This window comes from Cimex lectularius, unplaced genomic scaffold (assembly GCF_000648675.2).
Source record: "Cimex lectularius strain Harlan isolate CLEC.00 unplaced genomic scaffold, Clec_2.1 scaffold313, whole genome shotgun sequence".
NCBI lineage: Eukaryota > Metazoa > Arthropoda > Insecta > Hemiptera > Cimicidae > Cimex > Cimex lectularius.
The window spans coordinates 133111-155644 of NW_019392880.1; the positions used below are offsets into that span (position 1 = coordinate 133111).

A 22534-nucleotide genomic window follows, 5' to 3' on the forward strand; every position below is an offset into this window, starting at 1 on the left:
GCACTTACAATTAAAATATCCTAAAAAACAGGTTCATACACAATTTTTTCGATGCATCATTGTGTAAATTCAATACACACTGGCCTAGCTTCACTTTTTATTGATAATAGTGCTATGATTGTTGTGATGAATAATAAAAAAAATTAAAATGTGATAATAATATAGTAAAAAATAATTTGGCACTTGTAAAACTTGATTTTAACATCACTGTATAGAAATGCTATTTCTAGATCAGATTTCAACCATCATTGACAATCCTGTTTTATTTTTTGTTTTTATCCATTAAATTTGACAAAAGAAATTCACCCTGTTTGATTGGAGATAATTTTATTTTGGCATTACCATTAATTGTTATGAAAGGGCAGTACCGTTTGTGTAGCTACTATAATGGTTGTGAATGTAAGGATCCGGACTAGCGATCAAAGATACACCTTTGCTCACAGTTATTTCACTCAAACCTCGGTAGAGCATAAGATAGTCATCCTGAAATAAAAATCATGAAATGTTAATTGTATAAATAGTTCAACAATAATTTTCACAAAATTTCCCCTTTTTTTTTATCAAAACAGAATTCTTAAAATAAGTGATATGCAAATGGCATACTTTAAAAAATAGAAAATATTGTTATATGTTTCTGAAATTAAGATCTTTACAATGGAAAGATATGGACATGGGATCATAGATCCTAATTAACCAATTTTTGGTTATACTTGGTCAAAAAATATTAGATATGTGTCCTAGGTTTTTGCTAATGGGCCCTACAAGCCAAGAAGTCTTAAAAAAACATAGTATTTTTAAATATGTTTTTCTATCTTAATTGTTCATCTATTTCGAGATAGTTATATATCAATCGATTTGCTTTTTTTCATCTTTGATTAGAAAATAGCATTCAAGATGAAAAACAAAAAGATGGTTCTGTTAAAGTAGGCATTTTTTTTTTTTTTTTTTTTTTTTAACCAATTCATATTCATTTCAAATATTCATATTAATTAAATAATTCATTTAAAGCTTACAAAGCCTCTGAAAAGAAAATGTTTATTTTTTGGTTTGCTAATTAAGGGCATTAAAGTGTGCTTAAAACAAATCCAAATTGGTTTTTCCCCCACAAGAAAATATTTTGTTGGCTATCTTTACTGGGACTATCTTGTTTGTGTTACTTTTTTATATGTTTAATCTCATTTATACATTCCTGCATATTATTTTCTTATCCTAGACTAAAACCCAAATCGACTGAAATATAGCTTTCCTCGACCACGTTAACACTTTGTAATTTGAAGATAACCCTTTTTTATTTCAACTTAACCGTTTCAGTTTCAAATTATAAACACTTTTCAACTCCGAATTAACCTTCTTTAATTTCAAATTGATTTTTTTAAATGAACCATTTTTAATTTCAAATTAACCCTTTTTAACTAACTTAAAAATTAACATTTTTACAAAATTTAAATATTGTTTTTTTTTTTACTTCAAAATAACCCTTTTAACTTCAAAAGAACCTTTTTTAATTTTAATTACCTATTTGTAATTTCAAATTAAGTTTTTTAATTCCCAATTAACCCTTTTTAACTAACTTAAATTAACATTTTTTTACATTTTAAATTATTATTTTTTTAATTATTCAGAAATCGTGAGATGCGGTCTGGTGTGATGTAGGTTTCAGAAAAACATTTTCTTTATCGTGCCAACGTTTCAATCTTTATTGAGATCATCTTCAGGGCTCAAAGTGTTGTCTTCTGTATAATTGTGCCATTCTTGTGTGTTGTGTTGAGAGTGCCAGATCGATTAATGGTCACTAATCACCACACATTATTTTTTAATAATTAACTTCAAAATAACCCTTTTAACTTAAAATGAACCTTTTTTCATTTTAATTACCTATTTTTAACTTTCAATTAACTTTTTAATTTCAAATTAACCCTTTTTAACTTCAAATGAACCTTTTAAATTTTAATTAACCATTTTTAAATTTCAATTAGATTTTTTTAAACTAACTTCAAGTTAGACCTTTTTAATTTCAAATTAACCCTTTTTGAGGCAACAAAAAAACTTAAAAACCACAGGAAAATTAATTACAATTTAAATTAAAAGTTTTATACAATTAAATATAAACAATGAACCTTCTATTATTAATTCGAGATTTTTTTAAAACATAGATATTGAGCTCTCGTATGAAATATCATAATAAATAACATAAGATAAATATGAAAAAATAATAAGAACAATAATAAAAATTAAAATTTTATAAATTTAAATATAAAAAATCTTCTTTTATATAACGGTTAAAAATAATTAACAAAAACTGTAATATGTAACCCAGATTTTCCATTAGCTAAGGTTTATTTGATGTTAAAAAGAATTAATTTGAAATTAAGAAAGTTAATCTGAAGTTAAAACCGATTAATTTGAAATTTAAAAAGTTAATTTGAAATTAAAAAATTTAATTTGAAATTAAAAAGTTAATTTGAAATTAAAAAGAGTTAATTTGAAGTTAAAAGGTTAAAATTCAAAATCAAACATATATAAACAAAAAAACATTTATATCTCTAACACTCCCAACACAACACTCAACAGTGTCTCATCTACACAGAAAACACGCACTTTAAGTGAATACAAATACTTTGATTAAACCTAAATTTTCTACTTTATATAAATCATTGTATAAATTCATTTTCACATCTTACATGTATTTGTATAATGTAATCAATGTTTGTATATTCCAGGGCCTGAAGATGATCTAAATAAAGATAGAAACTTTGGCACAATAAAGAAAATGTTTTTCTAAACCGACATCACACAAGACTGCATCTCACGAACTCCAAATAATCATTAAAAGGTCAATTTGACGGAAAAGAGCTACATAATCACCTTGAAACACATATACAACAAAGATAACGAATCATACTTTAAAAAAAGGACGTGGGATAACCAACCGATTTAAATAAACTTTTTTCTGATGTGATTAAACTTTTTTCTGATGTGATAGTGCCCTAAGATCAAAGGGAAAAAACCAATGTAAGTAATTTTTTAAAACGTTTAACTTCTGTCCCCCCCTCTTATTATTTATTTATTTTTTTGTGAGGGTTAAGTTTTCCCATGAAATAAGGGAAATTTGAAGTAAAAAAAAAAGGTTAATTTGACGAGAAAAAAGGTATATAAAAACCTTGAAACACATATACAACAAAGACAGAAAATTATATTTAAAAATGTTGCTTCAATTAGCTTATTTTTTCCTGAGCTCCTAGGGGATAGAACACACGGACACATGTTTAATAATTTTTGACCTAGTATCACTGAAAAAAGTTGACGAAAACCACTTTTTTTCCTGTCCTTGTTATTGAAAACAATGAGAATTAAACAGTACAATACTCTTTGAAAAGAGGGGAAAAAGGATAAGGATAAGATAAAACACAAATATATTCAACTTAAATTTTATAAACTATAGGTAAGAAAACCAAAACCACTCACTATAGTTTTCCAGATTCCAGGAATTCTATTATGATATAGCTTAGCATAGATAGAAACATCTGCATGAGAATCGTAATCTAACTGTTTCATCAGGGTTGTAAGACAGCAGAATGTGGCAGCAACTGTACCCCCCAACCTAAAAGTAAAATTCAATAAATACAATCTATTAGGCCACCTAATTATCTAGCCATTTCTTCTTTTGAAAGCAAAACAAAATGAAAACAAATCAAGAGGGCATTAAAAAATTCATGATCAAATCAAAAATCAGAGACATAGGTTTTACTTACTCATCTACAACCACAATAGGCCCATTTTGATATTCTAAATGATGTTGTTGAACAATATTTATCAGATGAATAATATCGCTTATTTCAGTAATAGTATGTGATGGTTGAATTATTCTAACGGTCAATTCGTAGTCATCGTGTAAAGACTGGATAGTGAAATCCCGAGAAACTGTTCCATCGAGTTCACTCTCCTCGATTATTTTTAATTTGAAGTTATCACTATCCATAGTGTGTTCTTTTTCAATAGGCCAGAAAGGATTGAAACCCTGCACATGACGTTCAATTTCTTCAGTTTGTTCAAGAAATTGTTATAAATTGTAAATAAGAAAAATTATGAAAAACACTTACTTCAGTACCATCAATTGCTGACAGTAAAACTATTGTTTGAGCATTATGGTCCCAAATCATTTGCCAGAAGTCGATGACTGTATGATCTAATGGGTGTTGGGTTATAACAAATTCTTTCAATTTCTTGAATCCTAGAAAGTGTACGTATTTTTTCAACTTTTGGTTTCATTCTCATTAAAAGGTTCTTGCATTATTTTATATTTATTAACAAAACAAAACAAAAAACTAATAAACAATGTCAGAATTTTTTGCTATAATGGTACAGCAAATTTAACACATAAATTATAAAATATTATAGACAATTTTTTTTAAAAAGTTTAACTACCTAAAAACCATGATGCGTTGATATAATCACTCCCTTCGATTCCAGGCTTTGGGGTAAGATGAACTCTTGAGTTTTCAAGGGGAATAAATTCAGTAGACCTATTTTTTATAAGGTTGCATGGCTTGTTAGCTGATATATGATTATATTCTTTCGCTTCAAACGAAGTGACCATCTACAACAAGTAAGTACACAATTTGAATTATAATATTTTTAAAATATGAAGTAAATAAATAATAAAAAAAGACTGGTTGCAATTTTTCTGAATGTTTAGTTCGGTGTTTGCTCTGGCTTCCAATGTTATAGTTACTTCTTTCTGTGGTCATTTTGGTCTATCGCATATCGGCAATTCGCCATCTTCTGTGTGTCTCAGGATGACAAAATGCCTAAATGCATCTGACAGGCATACCCAATGAGGGTAGGCAGATCAAAAGAGATAGAAAACCACCAAGATTCAAGTTCATCAACTAGCAGACCTCAAGAAGAAATCACAAAACATGTATGTAACAGCTTGCAAATTAGATATATCTTTATGGCTAGTAAAGACGGCAAGAAGCTTAATTGTTTCTGACAAACCAAAGTATCAAGGATAGGAAGAACAAAAATGTTAGAAAGAAAGTTCAGGAACCAGTAGATTGCAAAAAGACTAATGACCTCTTCTCAATTTGAAACAAACAAAAACATTTAGTAGTCTTCAACCAAATATATTAGTTTCATGGAAAAACATATGATCTAGTTTACATGAAAAATATTGGATTTTTTTTGGTTATTGATAGTTTTTACTATATTTTTATCGCAATCTACATAAAAAATGCTGTAAATTGCATCCACATAGCTGTTTTGAGCAACTAGAAAGGTGAAATTTTTAACTATCAAAATATTTTGGCGAAACTAGGGCCTATTCACAAGTAGTAGAGGATAAGTGTCCAATATTTTTGAGTACAGAATCACAAAAAATTTGGTCCAAATCAGTGACCTACTGACCTGGTCATCCCCTTGTTGATAAAGAGATAAAGACTTTTTTATGGCTTTATTTTTCAATATTAACCAGAGCAATCAATTGTATTTTGTATAGTGTTTTTGGGGGAAGGGGAACAAAAAAAAGGCTAGGGACGATGGTGTGACTTGAACCTCTGACCCCGGGGTCTATGAGACAAGCGTCTTTCACACTAACTATGTTAAACCCACATAAAGACCTTTCATCCTTGTAATGATATCTTAATGTGTTCACCACGGCAATTCATTTTTCGCTTTTTTTTATTTTTATTTACAGAGTGTATCAACTTCAATAGACCACCCATTTAATTCAGAAACGATTATGTTTAGCAAAAGATGGTCTCACATAAATCCCAAATTAATTTAGCTAGGAATCAGGTGGTGGTAACAGATTTAACGTAACTTTCTCATCTAATAACATTCCGTTGTCTACCTAATTAGGGATTCAAACAAGGCTTTATATTTGGTGGTATATTATGTTAGTTTGATCAAGAGATTCTCTGTGTGGTTCCCATTAAATATTTGAGTCTAAAGTTAGGCCCAAATAAGTTGTTTCGTTTATCACGTTCAGGGAAGGCTAGTCACATGTCAATCTCCTGAGTTTATTGTCAAGCAGGGAAATAATGACATAAAACAATCACAAGCTAGACAAGATGAGTCTGCACTCACTTGAAAATCATGATCACTGTTTTCTTAGGATTAAGTACTAATTTTTGATCACGAGATACAAGTAGCAATCGATTCAAGAATGATTGAACTTGTGAGAGAGCAGAAGTCTGATCAAAAGTACCGCGTCATCTGCATACAAAAATATCTTGTCCACAATTGCTTTATTCATTTCGTTCCCAACAATATTGTACAAGAGAGGCCCTAGCACTCAACCCTGAGGAACTCTCACTACTAAGTTTGGAAAGATAGCAAAATTGGTGATTGAACATTGACAACATCGAACATCACAATATGGCTAATAACAGATCAACCAGAGTGGCAATCCTAATTTCCATCAACCAGAATCAATTAAGCCAATCCTTTTTAAAATAATTGTGTTATAATCCATTACTGCTTTGACTAGCAAATTAATAGAAATAATAAATGGTGGAATGAATGTGGTGTTCAATCCTTTTAAAAAACAAATTTTTTTTTTAAGGATTGAACACCACACTCACTCTATCATTTATCATTTCTAAGAATCAATTATGTTAGAGCAGAGGTGCAAGAATTTTTGGTTCTTCTGCGAAAGAAAAGCTTTCAAACAGAAAATATTAAGACAAAGTAGTTTCTGGAAACAAAGTCAAAAAAGCCATCAAGTACATGTACAATTTACTCCTCGGTGAAAGAGAAGCTTTTGAAAATGTACTTATGTAATATCTAAAAATTGATTACCAATGCATCTTCAAATTAACACATAAGAGGATACGTGAGGAGGAACAGAACTTCCTTAAAAAGATTAACCTACCTTCCTGAAATGTTTATCTATTTAATTAATTAAATTTTAATTTATTTGTATAATTATTTAATCTTTAGGAATCCTTGCTTTGGTTCTTTGAAGTGTCATTTTTATTATTTTCAGTCACCTCAATCTTGAAATTTGAAAATCCTGTAAATAATTGTAACCTCTGAAGTTGATATTGTAAATTCTCCTTTTCTTATAATTACATAACTATGTATATTCTTGGAATAGTAATGCACTCCAAACTCTGGCTGACGGTCTTAAATACCATGCCATAATAATACTGTTTTTTATTTTTAACTCTAAATTTCTTTCATTTTATAAATAAAGTATATCTATCTATCTATCTTCAAATTAACACAGAACAGGATATGTGAGGAGGAACAGAACTTCCTTAAAGATTAACCTACCTGCCTGAAACATTTTTGACTTGAAAAAATTTAAATGATCATTTCATATGGACATTTAACATATTTTTAATGCTTATGTAAGAGGGGTGAATTATTCTGATGCGAACGGACAGCAATGTCCATGACCGGTACAGAGGTGGTTCCTTAGAGAGGTTTAAAATGTAAAGAAATCCTATTTTTTGCCAGGGAATGTAACACGGAAAGTCACTACAGAGAGTTGTGGGTTAAAAGGGGTATAACTGTAATTTTATTTTCTCTATTGAATCATTCTGGGACCATAATTTTATGAACATTATTTGTTCAACATTCCTTTAATGGAAATAATAGTAAAATACAAAATAAAATCCTGAAAAGATTGTACCACTTTTGGATATTAGAATTTAAAGCCTCAAAACCATGTATTAGGCAAATGTAAAGAAGACAAAATGAGATTTTATGTTGAGGTGGTTTGAAAAAAAATTAAATTTTTAACTTTTTTTATTGTTTGTCGTTTAAACTAATTGCATTTATATTTTAACTATGCTTACCTTATAATTAGCCTGAAACTGTTTCCAATGTTCAGAATCAGTTTCAGGATTTGGTTGCAGGATATAGTGTAAACATTCGGTGCTCAATGCATTTTCAGCAAAGGTTATGGCTTCTAAGATGGCATCATGAATAAATATATATTGTTCTTCAGTCTGGACTAGATAATTCCTCTGATTCCTGATGTATTTAAGGTAGCCATAAATATTGACTTCTTCACGAGCTCTTATTTGTTTGAGCATAGCATCTAAAACTATATATGTACCAGTACGTCCAACACCCGCACTGAATAAAAAAATAATAATTACTGAGTATTAAAAAGATAAATTTAAAGTCACACTGTACGACATAATACCTGCAGTGAACAACAATAGGCCCTGAGTTGGGGTTATTTGCAGATGACGATTTGTTTACAAAACTAAGAATTGGTAACGGGTGATCTGGGGTCCCATGATCATGCCAGTTAGTATAATGGAATTGCTGCACCTGTCTTTCTCCCATGGTATACTTTTTTCTTTTAGCCTTAAATACAACGTTTATAAGTTAGATCAATCAATCGTACAAACTTATAATAAGAATTTCAATTTTTAACAAGCTTTTTCTAAGAAAGATCATCTGGATTTTTTTTTAACTCAGGCTGCTCATATCTCTTGGGATGGTGATGATGGATACTAGGAAGTTGGGGGTTTTGTTACCCAATCAATGCAGCCCTCTAGCTTATTTTACTTTTGTAGTTGCATATGCAATTGGCCCAATCCTTCTCCTAAGGACTGCTAGGTCACTGGCTGTCGTTGCTACAATTCCTTTACCTTTCTTTGTATCCCCGGTTATGTCTCTATTGTACGGTTGCTTTACATTCGAAGATATAGGCGGCTGTTTCTTTCTCCTCGTTGCATAACCTACAAATGGGGTCATCGTTGAATATACCCATGTTGCAAAGATATTTTCTTAGATGCCAGTGACCCAAAGTCCCATCATACTCTCAGTTTAGCCCTCTCAACTGTAGCAGTGGGTTTGCCAGTATTGGTGGGGGTTGTTTTAGCATAGATTTACTGCGTCTAGTGCCTCTAGAGTTTTCCTTTTGCCTTTTTTAGAATCTGTTATGTACAATTCTATGTTTGTTTTTATCCCAAGAAGTGTTTCTGGGCCTATATATAATCTTGCAGATCCTCCTCTAGCCAATGTGTCTGTTTGTTCGATACCCAAAATTTCCTTGCATTTTGGTATCCAAGATATCAGGTTATCGTATTTCCCGAGGTTTTGGAGATTTCGGATGCATTCACTGAACAATTTTGATGTGATTTGTTTTACGTACTAATGCTTTATAGCTGCTTGGCTATTAGATCTTTCCCTTATGAGTATTATCTTCCTTGATCAAAAACCTTTGTTTCTTGCATTAAAAAATGTGCTTGATTTGATACACTGATTGGTCATAAATTAAGTATCAAATACAATTTTGACATAGTGACCAAGCAACTTAGCAAAGTAGTAGTGTAAAATATTTTTATTTATCAAGAAATCAAGAAAAGAAGAAAATTCCAGTTTTGCACCCCCAAAAGCCCCTGAATACAAATTTTTGGGAAAATCGAGAGATATTTTTGTCCTTAAAATGTTGGCCTTAAATTGCCCTCAGATTTTTTCATTTTTTTTATCATAAAAATCCTAAATTTTTGTAGCAAAACAATAGAAATCAGCCAAGTACATTTTTTCCTATGAAATCAACAAAAATGCTCTGAACATTTTATTTCATATCTTTGGTTTTAATTTATTTTTGGAGACCAAGTTTATTCGCCCCTGGCCTTTATTCCACTCACCCCTTCCCACCAAAAATATATGTATGATATGCAAACGAACATTCTGTTCTCTTCAAAATTCACTAGTTTTAGTGGTCCGCTTGACCAATTAATATCTTTCAAATAATTAAGGCTTTTAGTTAAGATAAAAAAGTCAGCGTTACGAGCGGGATTCGAACCCACGATCTTCGGCTAGATACACCGCTGCTCTACCACTTGAGCTATCGTGACCTTGATCCACTCGGACATTAACTTCCCATCTCAACCCCACCTTTTTTCAATTTTCCCTCCTTTTTGCCATTTTTTAAATGTCGTGTAATTTATTTGATTCTCGGCAACAAACGAAATATTGAAAAAAATTTTATCAACTAAAAACCTTAATTAATTGAAAGATATTAATTGGTCAAATGGACCACGAAAACTAGTGAATTTAATAAGCTAAAATTAAGTATACCTTCACTAAAGCTCTCCATGGCCATTTCATTTGTCGCTGAGGATCAAACAGATTACACAACATTTAAAAAATGGCAAAAAGGAGGGAAAATTAAAAAAAATTGGGGTTGAGATGGGAAGGTAGTGCCCGAGTGGATCGAGGTCACGATAGCTCAAGTGGTAGAGCAGCGGCGTATCTAGCCGAAGATCGTGGGTTCAAATCCCGCTCGTGCCATTGACTTTTTTATATCAACTAAAAACCTTAATTAACTGTCATATATTAATTGGTCAAGCAGACCACGAAATTAGTAAATTTAATGATTTAAAATGAAGTATACTTCACTAAAGCTCTCTGTGGACATTTCATTTGTCGTCGAGAATCCAATCCGATTACACAACATTTGAAAAATGGCAAAAAGGAGGGAAAATTAAAAAAAATTGGGGTTGAGATGGGAAGGTAGTGTCCGCGTGGATCGAGGTCACGATAGCTCAAGTGGTAGGGCAGCGGCATATCTAGCCGAAGATCATGGGTTCGAATCCCGCTCGTGACGCTGACTTTTTTTATTCTGTTCTCTGTCTATTCATAAATCTATTTAAAAAAAAACAACCTGTGTTTCAGTGAAGTTGTTCAAAGTTATCACCATTTTTGTACATACAATACATAATTATTTTGTGACAGCAAAATAGCAGGGTTTTTTTTTTTTTTTTAAGCAAGAAACAAAGTTGATGTTTGTTTTCTGCATCCTAGAAAACCTGAATAGAATTTTTAGAAATTTACAATGAGATTTTTTTTTTAAATTTATCCAATTTTTTCCTCCGATTTTTTCTGAAAATAACAAAAACTATACCATTACCACAGATATAAAATAAAACAATTTGGGTTTTTTGTGGATTTCATCCTTATTTTTCTCTTTTATAATGGGTTGGACACATTTCTAATATTTTTTGACCTTTCACCGAAAAAAGTTTAATTAAAATCAGTGCTCCCACATTTGTTGCCTCCATTTGTTAGAAATAAATTATAAGAAAATAAGTTCTACATTGTGTTTACCTTCAAATGTACAATTTTCATTGTTCGAACTGTATACATTGCAAGGACATCTTCTTTCACTAATCTAACTTGTATATGACCATAAGTTTCTGTTCCTTCTTTAGGCCAATATAAATCACATTTCCTCTAAAAATAATAATAATAATTGAAATGTAAAAATGTATAGAAAATGTACATATTTAATTAATTAAAAAGATGACCGAACAATACTTACTCTCCCTCTTTCGACTAGATTTGTTATCATCACAATTACAGTAACACCTTGCTCCCAAACCATTCTCCAAAAACAATCAAATGTATTTGGGAGAGGACCTTGGGTCCCAATATAGGCATTCGTTTTCTCAAATCCATCTATGTAATTAGCGTTAATATAATCTACACAGCGATTTTGGCCAGGCCCGCCCATCAGACGAACCCGACTATGATCATCTAAAAAAATAAATATAATTTTATACAAAAAAAAAAAAATAAATAAATAAATAAAATCCAATAGCAATGGGAAGAAGGATTTACTCACATGCAAGAATATTCAGATACCGATTCTTCATCTTATTTTCAGGGTGTGTCGAAACTTCAGACGAAAACTGGTCTTGCAAATAGACAAATTGTATCGAGTCGTATTCTTTGCTAAACCCAATATCTCCATCAGCATGAAGTGATGCAACATGCTTTGCAAACATATCAACAGGAATGGGTGGATTTTGTTCATTTCTAGCAGCCCAATCAAAAGCAGGTGCTGTAACAACTTGCCTACTTTCTTCCAAATAGTAATATGCTGCATGAAACCAATGCCTAAAAAAGGGCAACATATTCTATATATAACAAATAATCGTTCCAAATAATAAGTTTTTAAAAACTGTTCTTTAGATAAGTACATTAAAATAATTTTAACGCCCCACTACTGTTAATAAGTAATTTAAAAAATATATATATAAATTCTTTATAAATAACAAGATTAGCTAGCACACAGCATATTTGAAAAAACAAAAAGCTAGTTAAAATGTTAAAAACTTCACCTTTTTGTTTCTTTAATAACTCAAAATGCTAAATTTAGCTCGACTGCTAACATAAATCCTCACTTTTAAAGAAAAAAAATTTCTTTGTGTCGTTTACAATTATACAAAATTATTAGCCGACAGCTTTATTAATATTCTGTTAGTTTTCAACAATTAATAAAACTCACCTCCAAACAGTTATAACACACACTATGAGACAAAGTGCAAATGAGGCGCAAACCAAGCCAGTTATCAAAATGACATTAACAACTTTATTAGTTTCTTCAACAGATTCATTAGAAATGTCACAATCATATTGAATGAAAACCTTTCTCGGAATCGAGGATACGCCTTGCATGTAATGATTAAGATTTAATACACTCCTAGATGCGCCCCTGACCTTGACTTCATACCAAGTCTTGTCAGTCAAATTTGAGACAATCTAGAATCGAAAAATGTACATTACGTATATATTACTGAATACGAATTGATTTTATAATGATAAACTTTTTTTCTCTCTCGACAGAACTCACTTGGCTAGTATCAATGTCTTCATTCAAAGTTGTATCGATTATGATTTCTTCAGAATCGGGCGAGTTGTCAATTCTGTACGTTACGTAATATGCATCAATTTTATTGAAAAATTCTATTGGCCTTTGCCATTGGACATATAAAGAATTGGGAGTGATGCACGTCGCATTTGTAATTCTTGGCGGCCCAGGTCCGCTGACATCGGTGCTCTGTGTTGCAACGTCTGACTTCTCGGCATCACTGTCCCCATCACCGGTAACAACACTTTCCACCCAAATTGTATAAGTTGTAAAAGGTTCTGTGTACAATAAAAAAAAATTATGTAACTATATACATTAACTTTTATTATACATATTTCAAGTCTTACAAGAGAGACTTTCGAACATGGGATCACCAATTTCAATGAAACTTTTTATGTTTTGGTGATACTAAGTCGAAAAATATATGTCCAACTGTTCTCACCAATGAGTCTGGGAGCTGATTTTTTTTGAAAAAGTAAAAAAGTAATTTAGTTTTTTTTCCTTTGTTGTGCATTCAAGGTTATTATACATCATTTGATTTGTTTTTTGTATGTGTGTTGTTAGTCTAGGATAATAAAATAATATGCATGATCATACTAAATGAGATTTGTGTATGAAAAATTATAAAAATAAAAGTAAGCTAAAAAAAATATTTTTGGAATAAACCAATTTTGATTTGTTTTAAGCACCCTCTAAAAACCCTTGGATACGTATTTTTATTGTGAAATTTCCTCTTGTGGTCTGCAGGGTGATAAACCTATTGTAGTTACCTATCATATTGGTCTACCTATCCTCACTGATTTTTTTTTTTTTTTTTTTTTTTTTTTTTTTTTTTTTTTTTTGGTTCAGACATGTTTTGACATCTTCAGTGTTTGGGTAATTTTGAGAAATGCCGTAAACAAAAACAAAAAAACTCAGCAAAGATAGGCAGACCAAGAAGATAACTATCGAACAACACATTTTTATAGCCATCCAAAAAATTAGCATTTTTAGGCTGGCTGGATCAGTCAATTTTCTTACCTCTGATTCCTGCGTTCCACTTAAAAATTAATAAGTTCTCTTGCTTTTATCCAAAATCAATAATATGAAAACCAATAACAACAACAATGTTTAGATTTATGTCATTATGAAAGAGAAAAGTAAGGATAAAATCAACAAAAACACCCAAAATGTTTTATTTTATATCTGTGGTTCTGGTTTATTTACAAAGGAGACATTTGAGCCATTAACTGTAGTTTATAGGGTTTTAAACCTCAGTCAAGTTCACCAAAGATTGGTGAGATCACCATTTTTATGATTTTCAGAAAAAAAATTGGATGGAATTTTTTTTCTCTCGTTATAAATTTGTATTCAGGTTTCTTAGGATGCAGAAAGCAAATATCAATTTTGTTTCTTGCTAAAAAATAAAATAAAATTATTTTGCTAAATCACTTGGTCACATAATAATTATGTATTGTATGCAGAAAAAATGGTGATAACTTTGAAACAACTCCACTGATCCAGAGGATGATTTTTTTAAACAGCTTTATGATTCCCATATTATATTCCCATGTTATAGCCAGAGAACAATAACATTTGTTTGTATATCATACATTCATTTTTTGGGGGAAGGGGTGTGTGAAAAAAAAAGGCCAGGGGCGAATAAACCTGGTCTCCAAATAAACCCAAACCAAAGATATGAAATTAAACGTTTGGAGAGTTTTTGTTGATTTTATCCTAATTTTTCTCATTTATAATACCATCAAAACCAAAGATTTTTGATATAGACTCAAAGGAGAGAAATCCAGAGGAGTTGTGAATTTTTAAATGAAGCTGCAGTATCAGAAAAATTGCACCCAGCTGATTTCTCGTTTTGTTTGCTATAAATCTAAAATTTTTGAAAAAAAATGTTGAATGGCATTTTAATGACACGTTTTAAGAATTTTTTTCCCCCCAAAAATTTGTATTCTGGGGTTTTTGGGAGTGCAAAACTCAAGTTTTCTTCTTTTCTTTTCTGATTTTCTTGGAAAATAAAATTTACTCTACTTTGCGAAGTCTTGGGTCGCTATGTCAATATTGTATTGTATTGGTACTTAATTTGTAATGTAGTAAAACAGGCTACAAAAAGTTTCTAGCAAAAAACAGGTAATATTCATTTTTTCTTTATTTTTTAAATTCACATTTAATAGCTTTAAAGGGAATTTAAATTGAATCTGAATTGTTATTATTTAAAGACAGTGAGATGCGGTCAGATGTTGAGGTTTATGAGTTATGACAGATCCATACAGCTTCGGGGGCTTTGGAGAATTATTTTGGAGTGATTTGTAAGTGTATATGATAATTTCTTTTTGTTCAAATGTTTATAGAAGGATTTTATTGGTCTGTATAATGAGAGATAGAATAGAGTCTGATTTAAGTATGCTGTATTTGTTTATATCGTTGATAATTTTGATAATTTTTTCATTCTACTCTTTTTTACTGATTGCTACTGTTAGTTTTGTTTTATCAGCAGAAAGAGAGAATGGATTATTTTTGAGAATTTTTTTGTTTGAATGAATGTTTGTTGAGATATGGTGTGTTGACTTTGTATGAGATGTAAGTGATTTGTTATTGTGTTCATGCATTTTAATCGTGTTAAGTCTTTTTCCTCTTCTGTTTTTGTTGACTTTTGGATTGCATTCTACATCAGTATTTAATTTTGCTGTTGGGAAATCTGTTTTGTTGTAGGGAATGGAATGTTTGGGACCAAGTGGAAGTTTTGTATTTCTGATGTAATGTTAGTTTTTGTTAGGTTTGTGTTATGAGGTGTCTATTTGTTGACAAAGTTGTTAAGCTTTATTGTGTGTTTGTTTTTAATTTGATCGAAGTGAATATTGTATGCAATTTTTTGATGTTTGTAGAATTTATTTGGGGTGTATTAAGGTATTATGTTAGAAGCACTAAGTTTTAATTGGTGTAATTTTTCTGATAGTCTTTTAATGTTCATATTGATGTCAATGTTTAAATCAATTATGATGATTTCAATGTTTCTTTTTGGCATTTGTAAAATTTAAGTTGTTTTTTATGTGAGTAGGAAATACCTTGTTTTGCCTACATTTAAAAAAAAGGTTCTCTGATTGATTGCAGATGTGAGTTTCTTTTCATTGATGATGATGTCCTCTAGGATCTTTTTTGCTTGTTGTCCATGTGTAATTAATACTGGTTCATAGAGCCCCATGTTGTTCTTCGTTCTTCTTGTGCAGTAAACTAAATTTTTATGTCCAACAAAAACCAATTTTTGGCCTATTTAACTCACAGTGTTTTCTCGTATTTGTTAACTTTTCATATAGCTAATCTCGTTTCGTACAGTCTTGCACTCTATTTTCTTATTTTAAAAAAAATACATGTATATAAATTACTTTTTTTTAAGCTCAGTTCCAAGGGCCCAGACACATGTCTAATATTGTTGTTCGACTATCACCAAAAAAGTATCTTTAAAATCCTGATCCCACGTCTGCCTCATATTTTTTTAGTTCATGCAATAAAAAAAATATGTTTATAAGTGTTTACACTTACTTAAGTTCTTGAGAGTGTAATGAACTCTGGACAGGGAACTGTTGACTGATTGCACTGCTGAATAATTTGTACCATATAAGTAATACAGATGATAGCTTAAAATATCACCCGACGGTTGCTCAGGCTTACTCCAACTCAAATCAATTGTTGTATTTGTCACTTTGCCTATAGTTAGATTTGCAGGCTTGTTTGAATCTGAAAAATATCAAATCGATCAAATAATTGAGATTTAAATCAGTAACAGTTTGACAAAAACAAAATTGTTTTTAAAGATTTTAATTTAAATGTACAAATAAGGGGACGAGAGGTTTGTACCATTGGCACTTTACTAATTCAACAAGCTAGAGCAATAAACAAATGAATGAATGAAATTTTTTTTTATTATATCTTATTTTTTAGTTCGTAACAGCTTGTTAACTACTTTTCACTTACAACCATATCACACAAAAAAACACTTGCAGACAAAATTAAAGCATGATCTAGGTTTTGCAAAATAACACATTTTGTAGTGATTGTGTGAAATATTTTTAAAAAATTTTAATGGTAAAAATTAAACAAAATATAGTACTTTGTATTTTCTCCTCTAACGTTTACAAGTGCAGACATTCTTCATGGCATCCCTTCAATTAAATGTCTGATGACCGGTATGGTTCTCTCATTACTCAAAAAGGCATTAAATTCTGTAAATTTATAGGTTATTGGTACGCCACATTAAAAGAGCTCACCCGAAGAGCACTCAACATGCTAGATGATGCACAAAATGGAGACAAAGCAATCCCAAAGAATAATGAAATGCTGCGGTTCAAAAACGAGCTTAAATATCTAGGGATAATATTTGATAAGAAATTAACCTGGGACCCTCAACTGCGGCCCATCATAACAAAAAACAAAACATCGCTGATGGTCACAAGAAGAACTCTAGGAAAATTTTGTGGAGTAAAAACGGCAGTAATAAGACCCAAATTATCCTATGGCTCGCTGATTTGGTGGACCAAAACACTGCACAAGCAGTTACCCAAGCATTAGGCAGTATACAACTGGCAAACCTATGTATCACAGGAGCAATGAAAACAACTCCGTCATTGCACTAGATGCACTGCTAAACAAAAGCGAACACAGACTCATCCATCAAAGAATGGATCAAAAAAAGACAAAGAGAAGTGGATGAAATCTAGAGGTACTAGACACAGTAAGCTTATGCTAAAACAACCATCACCAAGATCAAACTCACTGCAATAGAGAGGGCTAAACAGTGAGTGATAGGATTATTAACCAGTCACTGGTATCTGAGAAAAATCTGCGTAACATGGGTATATTCAATGATGACCCCGATTGTAGGTTATGCAATGAAAAGGAAGAAACAGCCATCCATATCATCTTTGAATGCAAAGCAACTGCTCGATGGAGACATAACCTGGGATACAAAGAAATCCGTGTAAAAGGAACTATAGTCAGTGACCTAGCACTCCTCGAGTCAACTGCACTGAATTTTTAAAGAAATAGGAAAGTACAATAAGTCAAAAGGCTACAGTGCTTGGGGAACAAAAAACCCCACTTCCTAGTATGTGTCATCATCTTCTGGTACACGCCTTCCGACTATGTGGAACTTAATTGTTTCGCATAGTCCCCCAGAATGTGGGAACTTAATTTATTCATTCACAACCCAAGCGACATCATGATGTGATGCATTAAGAAAAACCCAATAAATTGAGCAAATGGCAGAAAAATTGGCATGCCCAAAATAAACCACCGCCAAAATTGGTGCAGAGAAAATCAAGCTGTGAGGAAACACAGTCCCAATCTTCAGCTGTCCATGCCCAATATTACATAGAAATCTGAAGCATTGGAGTATGGTGTTCTCGGTTGAGAAGAGGGGCTGCTCGACAGTAGGATGATAGGGCACATTCAAAACTTCTTAAGTTTGGACATTTCTCACTGTTAATAGGTTAAATCTCGGACCAAAGCTATTTCAAACCCAAAAGGTGTTCAGATAAATAAAACCCTCATCAATAGCTGAAACAGACCTTGGAAACAAGAATAATTCCGTTTTCAAATATCAGAATTCGGTAAATGACAGATGGACAATGTTAGGACTGGTGCTTTCCTATAGCCTCTAGTTGTCATTTAAAGCCACCTCTCTAACAAATTTTTTTTTTGCACATTTTAAACAATTTATTTATTTTATTTAAGGGAAAAAATTATAAGATTTGAGGATAGAAATAGCTTGACCGTTGATTAAATATGTATTTAAATATTGATTTTTCATTTTTCTCCTCTACTAAACAAACAAGACTTTAAGAATTTAAAGATTTTTAAAATTATAGGATTGATGCTTTAATTTTGAATGTAAGTATAATATCTGATAACCCACAAGAATATAATTAATCAATGAATTAGAATTCAACTCACGGATGATAATTCACATCAATTTGTTGCCTAAAATGGCACATTAGAAAAAATAACTTCCAATTATAGATTTCCTATCAGCTTCTAGATACAAAGGCACATGACAAAAAGATTATGCTTTAACATTCTTCCTATAAATTGTTTTGCTTTTATTTATGCACTACCTTTAGAAAGACCTATGAGTACCACAAGCTACCTTTGGCGACACATTGATAAATGATGTACATGGGACCCACATACACAAATTAAAAACTCAACAGAGCTTCATCATAAAAAAAAAAACTGTTGACTGAAAACTGACTCATTTATATGTACTAACAAAGAAGACCTCCCCCAAGATATTGTGATGAAAGAGACTGGTTCAACAGAGCTCATGAACTAAAATTGAGCAAAATCTGCCCTGAAAACCTTCGTTTCAACAGTTGTTCAACTAAACATGAACAAAATTTTTTGTGAGAACCTTTGGTTCAACAGAGTTCATAAAAAAAAAAAACAACGAAATCTGTCCTGAAATCTTTTGGTTCAACAGCGCTCATAAACTAAAATTGAACGAAATCTTTTGTGTTGACTTTTGGCTCATCAGCGCTCATAAACTAAAACTGAACAAAATTTTTTGTGAGAATCTTTGGTTCAACAAAGTTCATCAACTAAAACTGAACGACATCTGTCCTGAAAACTTTTGGTCCAACAGTTGATCAATTAAAATTGAACAAAATCTGTCTTGAAAACCTTCGTTTCAACAGTCGTTCATCTAAACATGAACAAAAATTTTTGTGAGAACCTTATGTTCAACAGAGTTCATAAAAGAAAAACTGAACGAAATCTTTCCTGAAATCTTTCGGTTCAACAGCGCTCATAAACTAAAATTGAACGAAATCTGTCATGAATGAAGTAAAATTGAATGAAATCTTTTGTAAGAAACTGGTTCAACAGAGCTCATGAACTAAATTGAGCAAAATCTGTCCTGAAAACCTTTGATTCACCTGAGTACGAAATCTATCTTGAAAACCAACGGTTTAACAGAGTCGATCAACTGAACGAATTCTGTCCTGAAAACTTTTGGTCCAACAGTTGATCAATTAAAATTGAACAAAATCTGTCTTGAAAACCTTTGGTTCACCAGAGTCATTCATAATCTGTCGTGAGAACCTTCGCATCAGCAGAGTTGATCAACTAAACATGAACAAAATCTTTTGTGTTGACCTTTGGTTCAACAGATCTCAAGAAATAAAATTGAATGAAATCTGTCCTGAAAACCTTTGGTTCACCAGAGTCATTCATAATGTGTCGTGAGAACCTTTCGCATCAGCAGAGTTGATCAACTAATCATGAATGAAATCTTTTGTGTTGACCTTTGGTTCAACAGATCTCAAGAAATAAAATTGAATGAAATCTGTCCATCGGTTCAACAGAGTCAATCAACAACAAACATGAACAAAATCTTTTGTGAGAACCTTTGGTTTTATCACAGCTTATGAACTAAAATTGAACAAAAACTCCTGAAACCCACTGTTCACCAGAGCCAAACGAAATCTGTCGTGAGAGCCATCAGTTCAACAGTCAATCAAATAAACATGAAAATCTTTTGTGAGGACCTTCGGTTCACCAGAGTCGATCAACAAAACGTGAATGAAATCTTTTGTGAAAACCTTCGATTCAACAGAGTTAATCAACTAAAATTGAATGAAATCTGTCCTGAATACATTTCTTTATTTTTTGGAGAATTTGCACCAGGTGAACAGACTGAACGAAAAAGCCTTTGGAAATGAAACGTAAAAAATGATGGAATGCCGACTAATCAAATAGGGGGACGTTTTAATTGAATTTATTGGTTAGCATATAAGATTTTGAAATGATTTAATATGTAAATTTCATACTTACAGGGTGTATCCTTTTTAACTTCCTCATCGCATTTCACTTGTAAGATAGATACGTAAAAAACGTTAAACAGTATTAACGTTATCAAGACGGTCATCTCCTTGGCGCACTATTCCAGTACAAGCAGTGCATATATGGTGACTAATCGGAGACATATAGACATTAATTAATTCTATAGAAACGCCGATATCCCGTCTTTAATTTGTTGACTAGTCTTGGTATCGTCGGTGTCGGAAAACCTTCTGATTTCGTACATATCTAATCCGCGATCGCTTTCGAAATGTGTAAAAGGTGGAAAATTGTCTTTCGACACGGAGCCCGGGATTCGATTTGATCAAATAGCCGAGATTTTTACATCGTAAATAGTCGTGTATGTAAACATTTGGGCGATGCCAAGTTCAGACGTAAAGTTGTTTACAAGCAGAGGCAGTTTACCGAACCTCTGGGACAGAATTCAGTGTTGATCCGGGCCGGATTCGTTGACCAAAAAATAGGGAAAAAAAAAACATTCCTACTGCGTTTTTGACGTAAAAACCGAAAAATCGATCCAGCAAGCCGAAAAAAGTGGGCAAATTAAAACAAAATGTATAGTTACACTTGACAAGATTTCAAATGACATATTTCTGGAAAGGGAAGTTCATTCATAAACTGGTGAATGACGGAAGAATAGCAAAACATAAATACGAGATTTCCAAACTGAAAAAATTTGTTACACTTACTTTAAAGTACGAAGAACTACAATTAAATCGCAAAAAATACATAATTATTCCAACATTCACCGGACAAAACTCTGATTGGTAATTTCCCGCGCTATTTTGAAACTACAACACCCTTTTATAAAAAAATTAGTTGAAGTAGTGAGGGAGGGGCGGTCAAAACTCATTACTTTTCTACTCTATTTCTACTACTTTTTCAATATTATTCGTTATCCATTATATTTCGTGGTCCGATTGACCAAATAACTTCTTTCAATTAATTATTCTTTTTGTAAGGTATTGATTGAAATGAAAAAGCTAGTGCAACAAGAGGGATTCGAACCCACGACGTTCAGCTAAATATGCCGCCGCTCTACCACTTGAGTTATCGTGACTTCGATCCACTCGGACACTAACCTCCCATCTCAGCCTACCTTTCGAATCCAGCTCGTGGCACTAGCTTTTTCATTTCAACCAATACCTTGCATAAAGATTATTCAACATGTTTGGTATTTCTACAGTTTTCATTGTTCAAGTTAAGTTATTGGAACGATTGGTGAAGCCAATGATATCGAGTATATGAGCGAAACAATGAAGTCTCAATAGACACCTCTGGGACACTTATCGCTTGAAAATCGGTGAAAACTACAATTTTTATATATTGATGATATATGATATAAAAGATTAGTTCAATTGTTTTCAGTTAAAGTAACAAACAATTTATAATAATAAATAGTAAAAAGAATGGAAATAAATGTTTCTTTGGCACCCAATTGCAAAACATTGGACAAATGCAAACTTGCATTTTCAATGATTATTTCCAGACAATTTAATTATTTCGACCGATAGCTATTTACCTTACAGTCTTTGATTCAACAGAGTTGATAAATGGATGAAATCTATAGAGAACCTTCATTTCAACAGAGTGAAACTAAATCTGTCAAATTTGGTTTATAGAGTCAATCAACTAAAAAATTTTGTCATGGCAGCCTTCAGTTCAACAGAATCGATCAACCAAAAATGAATGAAATCTGTATTGAACACCTTTGATTCAACTGATCTGATCAAATCTTTAGTTGATCTACTAAAGTTAATAATAAGTACTAACAAATCCCAGTCTTTATTAATTTCCAATTAACCCCGTTAGTACAGATTGCCTATCCTTTCCTCATATCAACGGCTCCCCTATTAATTTTTGTTTTAAAGTTAAAAATCTTGGCATTATTACTACCCCAAGCTTACAAGGCATGACCATGTGTTAAAAAGGTCTACTCAAGCCTCCATTCTCTTTGATGCCTTAGCTTTTTCACCCCTCAGAAAACCTGGTTCAAAGTTCACCTTATTAAATCTCTAATAATTCCTTTATTCTCTTATTGTAGTGCTATTTTTGCACTTC

General features: G+C 31.7%; 1 protein-coding gene across 1 annotated transcript; it reads right to left on the reverse strand.

Moving 5' to 3' along the window:
* Positions 1-21020, reverse strand: LOC106672789 (tyrosine-protein phosphatase 99A). The gene is made up of 14 exons (XM_014404492.2): positions 20447-21020; positions 16160-16354; positions 12608-12903; positions 12263-12516; positions 11597-11871; positions 11294-11508; positions 11080-11205; positions 8159-8325; positions 7806-8088; positions 4426-4597; positions 4101-4231; positions 3753-4018; positions 3466-3601; positions 1-483 (listed from the first exon to the last, which is right to left on the reverse strand). Exons 1-14 carry the CDS (start codon positions 20538-20540, stop codon positions 352-354), a joined length of 2742 nt encoding a protein of 913 aa, XP_014259978.1. The 5' UTR covers positions 20541-21020; the 3' UTR covers positions 1-351.
* Positions 21021-22534: the final 1514 nt, after the last annotated feature.